The 6,116-nt window shown below is 36.9% G+C and overlaps 1 protein-coding gene across 1 annotated transcript in view; it reads right to left on the bottom strand.

Annotated features, from left to right (window-relative positions):
- Window positions 1–4,409, bottom strand: part of serinc4 (serine incorporator 4) — a 30,502-nt gene extending 26,093 nt beyond the window's left edge. The window contains exon 1 of the mRNA XM_008406056.2: window positions 4,194–4,409. Within this exon, the coding sequence (XP_008404278.1) occupies window positions 4,194–4,277 (84 nt within the window). The 5' untranslated portion in view covers window positions 4,278–4,409. The remainder of the gene's footprint in view (window positions 1–4,193) is intronic.
- Between the last annotated feature and the right edge of the window lie 1,707 nt (window positions 4,410–6,116).

Raw genomic sequence — 6,116 nt, 5'->3', positions numbered from 1 at the left:
TGTTGTTGTTGTTGTTGGTGTTGTTGGTGTTGTTGTTGTTGTTGTTGTTGTTGTTTTGTCTGTGCCGTAAGAGTCTCAGACTGTCCAGATTCACTTTTGTTGAAGTGCCAAACAAATAGGAGGTTAAATAAGAAGGAAGCCTCAGAGCTTCACACTCAGCTAAGAGGCTTGGACTTACAGACCCAGTGAACCGAGACTCTCCCAGAACCTTCTAGTAAATCTGCAGCTGCAGGATTACAGGCCTGACCCGAACGGACGGGAAGAGAGCAATGCAACAACCAGACATGTCACAATTTAGCATTTCTTAGCATTTTTACCAATTTTCTTGCTCATCAGATTTTATTACCAAAAATTATCTAATGGACGGAGTGAAGAAAAGTCAACCAGGTACTGAAGACACAAACTGACCAAACTGAGATGTGGAAATAAAAGAAGAAAAAAAACCACCTGTAGAAATGACGGTGTAATAGGGCCGTTGTGGATCGAGGAAAAAGGAGGAGTAAGTTTCCACCAAAAAACTCAGAAATTTTCTAGAAAAAACTTTAAAATCTTTGAGTTTCAAAAGAAGAAAATTTTCGAATCTACAACCTCAGAAAATGTCCATGTTTTTTCTAGAAAATATATGAAATTAATCTTAGTTTTTTCTCTCAAAGGTTTGACTTTTCATGCTCAGAAATGTATTTTTAAGTTTACTAACTTACACAAAACCTTTCAGTATAACAGGAACTTATTTTATGAGATTTTGACAATCTCAAAAATTTGCTCGAAGAAATCAAAACGTTTTGACTTTTGAAACTGACATTTTCAAAAGTCAAAGCTTTTTAAATTTAAAATCAGAAATGTTCACTTTTTTTGGATAATAATATCAAAATTTCAGATATTTTGGGCATAAATTTACTCTTTGTTTATCGATGTACAAAGGTCCTAATAAGCTGTGAGTAAATCTAAAATGAGTCCCAAAAAATGCTGAGGTGCAGAATGAATAAAGTATAAATCCAGACCGCAAAACAAGTGTAACATATATAAAAAATAACAAATTTAAATCATTGGAAAAAACTGCAAAAATACCTTAAAAGACATCAAACCTCCCTTCTGAAGCTGCTGCCCCCGCGACCCGACCCCGGATAAGAGGAAGAAAATGGATGGATGGATGGATGGATGGATGGATGGATGGATGGATGGATGGATGGATGGATGGATGGATGGATGGATGGATGGATGGATGGATGGATGACTTATAAGTCACTTTTCAACAAGAAATATGAGATTGTTTGAAGTAAATAATTCATTAAACCTGATGAAAAAGTTCTAGTTCCACTGGAAGATTATATAACAAGACATTGAGTTTAATTTCAGAACATTTCAAGAAAAAACTTGGAAATTTCTGAGATTCAAAAGTAGAACATTTTCTACTTTTGAATCTTTTAAATTTCCAAAAGTCAAAAATTTCCAATCTTACGAGTTCAGAGTATTTCCTAGTTTTTTTCTAGAAAATTTTAGAGATTAATTTCAAAATTTCTGAGTTTTTTGGTCACAAATCTTTGAATTTTGAAGCTCAGAAATTTTCATGTTTTTTCAAGAAACTTTATTAAATGAATCTCTTTTCTATATAAAAAGACACTCATACAAAACTAACTTACAACTTTTCATCAAGATTGAATAGTTTTAAGTCAAAAATAACTGAATATTTATTTTGAAAAGTAAAAGTTCAACTGGCAAATTTATTTCAGTTGTAACAAGATATTTTCCTCATGATAAAGTGACATAATCTGCTGGTAAAACTGGCACTTTTTCATCAATTACTGACTTAAAACAATGTCCTATGTCTTACTGGGAAGTTACTTTTAAGTCATTTCAGTCTTTTTTCCAAGTGTACTAAGATATTAGCGCTAGAAACGAGACCAATATAATTTGCAAGCTTTTGTGTTATTGCAGTGGAAACATATTCATGATAAATGATGCAATAAGAAACATGCACCTATTTGCATAAATCAGCCAGTAAAGGTAATTGCAAAGTTTGTTTCCAGAAGCGTCTCCTGTGGCTTCAACAGCAGCCATTGTTTTACATAATATGATTTGGTCGCTGCAGCCTGAACTGGGTGTAAAGCAGCGATTCCAGGCAGCAACACGTGTTGCTCTGAGTCCAGTCTGCAGCCGGCATTCCTGGGGGCCCGTTCGCTCACGGATAATTACTGCTGCCTTGTGGGAGAGGAGGAAGTGCCAAAGAGAACAAACAAAAACAAATTAGGAGATGCAAATGGCCGCATGAGTGAACGCGCTCGATCTATGGTTTCAATAGGCTTGCGTAATAAAAGCTGGATGCAGGCCAAGCCTTGTTTGGGAAACAGGAAAAATGATCCACTCATTACGCATTAAGTAGCATTCCTGAACGGGATTAAAACTAACGGTCCTGTTTTTATTTGTTTACTGTGAGTAAATAACCAGTAGGAGCAGAAACCCAGTGAACCCATTCATGACGTCGCGCTCATACTCTGAGGAAAAACGTCTTTTTATCTGCTGCCTTGTTGCTCAACACCCTGAAGACAGTTTCAAACTGCACCAGTTTCCGCTGCAGTCGGCTTTCATTGGTTCCTTCAGAAGATTAGTAGCTTGTAATTATCAGCAAGTTTTCACTCAACAAAAGTCAGATTGTAAAAAGTACAAAGCTTAAAGAGCTACAGTTATCGAAGGTATGAGTTTTATTATAATTATAGCATCAAATAACTAGACCTTCCAGATGTACAGGGTAAAAGATTTAAACTATTTCTCCATTTTTTTTTCTTTTGAATTAAAACTTTATTGTGATCTTTTACGGGCTTTAATTTTTCATGGTCGTTGTCATGTCTTCTCCTACGTGGAGGTTAAAGGTAAATATATTTCTAATTGGGCCTAAATTCACAACAATCCACATTTATGAAAGAATCAAACTTAATTTCAACCGAAGCAAAAGGACTTCGGGGAATGAACGGAAACCAGAAATTAAAAATGTGCTGTTCTGGTTAACGTGGAGCTTCATTAGCCAACTCTGCAAGCCATGAGACCTGACAGAAAAGATCTTTAAGACTTTTCTGACTTCTTACACATTCAGTCAATGTTTAACCATTGTTTATGTAAAAATATCAGATTGTTTTTACAGAGGTTGTAATTCTTAACAACAGAACCTACACAGATGTATGAAAATACATATGTAGTATATTTCTATCTGTACAGTAGATCTTCACTTATTCATGGTTTAGTATTTGTAGATTATCACATTTTTCTAAGGAGCACACATTAACTCCAAATTATTTATGAAAATGTTGCCAATTTGCACTTTTTGTTGAGCATATCTAAAATATTCAAACAAATTCAGCTTGGAAAGCTAAAATTCAAACACATAATCCTATTGGCTGCTACTTTCACAGCAGCCAATCCAGGAGCAGCAATTATTTTCCTTAGCAGTGATTGGCTGAACCTCGACGAGCAGAAATAAGGATGTTAGCTTCTGTGGTAGCGCCAAGGTTGTTTCCCAATGTGTGTATCAGTGCATGTTAACATATTTGGAGTTTGAAATATTAAAATAGGCAGTTGTAAGCATTTTAGCATCATCTCTTCACCAGATGGAGAAAACTTATTTTATTTTTATTTTTTTTATGTTTATCATGTTGACAATGGGAAAGGGACAAAAGTTTGGAAGTACAAATACTTTTTCTTTTGGAGGAATCAAGGTGACAGTTTTAAATGCAAAAACCCTGTTTCAATTGTCAAGCCTGGTGGTGGCATCATTATGATGTGGGATTCACATGGAACAAGCTGCTAAAAGCTTTCATCTTTAGAAATTTAATGAAGACTCATTTTTTGAAGGAATACATCTTGTTCTGCTTCCTAGCACGCAAAACTCTTTCTTTACATGAGGTACCATGATGTAATTTGTAAAATTTCACACAAAATGAGCGATAACTGAAATGTTTCCTGTTTTAGAATGGAGGTGTGAGGATGCACAAAGGACACACTTGGAAAAGATCTTATGTGGAATAATCCCATGTGACCTGCTGCACTTTGTAAGACATTACAATTTAAACAAACAACTGATTAGGTTCAAAGGATTGGAGGGCCAAAAATATCAAGCAAAGGCAGGTGAATACCTGAAGTACTGGAACTTTTGTATGAAGATAGTTTCTTAAAAATGAAAACCTGAGCAGAGCCAGCCTCACCTGAGCTCGAAACAAGCGTCCGGTCATCCTATTCCTGGGCCGGGAGTAGAGCAGGTTCCAAACAGTCAAACGGCCATCAGTCATAGAGCAGGATGAAGGGGTTCGTGCAACGGCAATGACTTCTCAGGGGACCTGATGCCATTTCTCAGGTCCCTCACCTCCACGCACATCTCCTGAAGCGCCAGGCCAAAAGAGCAGTGATGTGGCTTTCAGTCCTGCTCGGGGCATTCAACTCCAACAGGTTTCCCTTTCCTTTAATCTCATTAAGACGGGTGGATTGTTAAAGCTCAAGTACATGAAAGACCTAAAAACGTCTGGAGGCAGGAAATCTGTGGTCGGAGAACAAATAAACCTCTTTAAACAGACAGGAATAGCACAGGGAGGAACACAGTGTGACTTCAGTAACCCGGACAGTCAGCAGGTCAATCCGGTTACTGCATTTTCGTCATCAATACTTAAACAGATGACAGTAAAGGAAAAGATTTGTGGTATTTTCAGGACTTACTGATTACTGTTTGACTGGATACAAAAAAGGCCGAACATTTAAACAAAATGTGCAACAAACTGCTGTCATAGGTGCATTCTGGCCTTTGACCATACGCCATAGGACAGAATGGCAGCAGTTATGCAGATGTTTACATTTTCATGGAAATATAAAAACAAAGAGTTGATATTTATAAATACTGCATGGCATGTTTTATAATGTTATGTAAGTATAGTTGTTCTCAACATTTTATAGTGTAATTTTATAAATACATAGTATGATCTTATGAAATTTCTTTTATAGACCTTTAAAAAGTACCAATTTAGCCCAAAAGGATTAAATTAGTATACTTTCTAGTACTCTACAAGTTCATGGTTCATAGTATAGTTGCTACACTTATACCCAAATATATTTAATAAAATTAACTATATGTATGCTACTTTTTATTCCCAGTTGCCTCCTAAGAGTCTTATTGTCTTTACTCAAGAAAGTGCAGCGATTCAAATTAAGAATGTTGATTTTGTATTTAATATAGTCAGTCTTTATCAATGTCCTTTCATAAAAATGTTTATTGTACCAACCTACATTCCCGCCACAAATAGACCCTTTTCAACGTGACGTAAGACAATGGCCGCCATAACTCGAAGAGGAGTATCTTTACTTCCGGTGTGATTTCGCCTCGGGAAACCTGAATATTTTACGAATACTCATTACTCATTAAGGATATAATAAAAGGTAAGGCTAATAACAACAGCATTTAAGTGTTAGAGAGCCGTTATGACTCATTGTTAATCCACCATTCTCTAACTGTGTATAAAATAAACAGCCTCCAGAGAGTAAACCAGCTAGCAGCAGCTTTAGCCACAGTTAGGAAAAATATACACCGCTGTCAGTCAGCAGGGGCGGATCTAGCGGGGTGGCAAACGTGAGCCTCGCCACCCCTGTTGCCACCCCAGCTAGCGACAATGAATTCAATAAATAGTTATGGCAAACCGGACATTAAGCGCATGAAACTCTTTTTTCCCCGACAACATTGAATGCAACACAATGTAACCTGACACCTACTGCTGAGTGGCGGGAAGCGCGAGAGGACAGAGCGAGGCAGCAGCATTGATAGATGTATATGTTACTGGACTGGACATTATGTGATTTATCGTAAGTCACACATGATGCGCCATTTCTGTCCATTGAGTCAGGAATATCGGTGGTCAGGAAAATACTACAATCACGCAAAGAATCAGAACAACGGATGCAATGTTTAGTTGTTAATTCAGCCATAGATAATGGTAATAAGGGCTTCAGATTTCACAGGTGAGGAAAACTTTTAATTTAAAGAAAAGATTGAACAAGTGAGCAGTGGGTCAGTTATGCTAGGCTAACTGTTAGCCTGCTACTGACTTTGATAACCTTAACATGTGCTGCGCAGTTCGGTGTGTTTT

This window comes from Poecilia reticulata, linkage group LG3 (assembly GCF_000633615.1).
Source record: "Poecilia reticulata strain Guanapo linkage group LG3, Guppy_female_1.0+MT, whole genome shotgun sequence".
NCBI classification, from domain to species: Eukaryota; Metazoa; Chordata; class Actinopteri; order Cyprinodontiformes; family Poeciliidae; genus Poecilia; species Poecilia reticulata.
The sequence above is the reverse complement of the archived record's forward strand: the minus strand, read 5'-3'. Positions and strand labels throughout refer to the sequence as shown.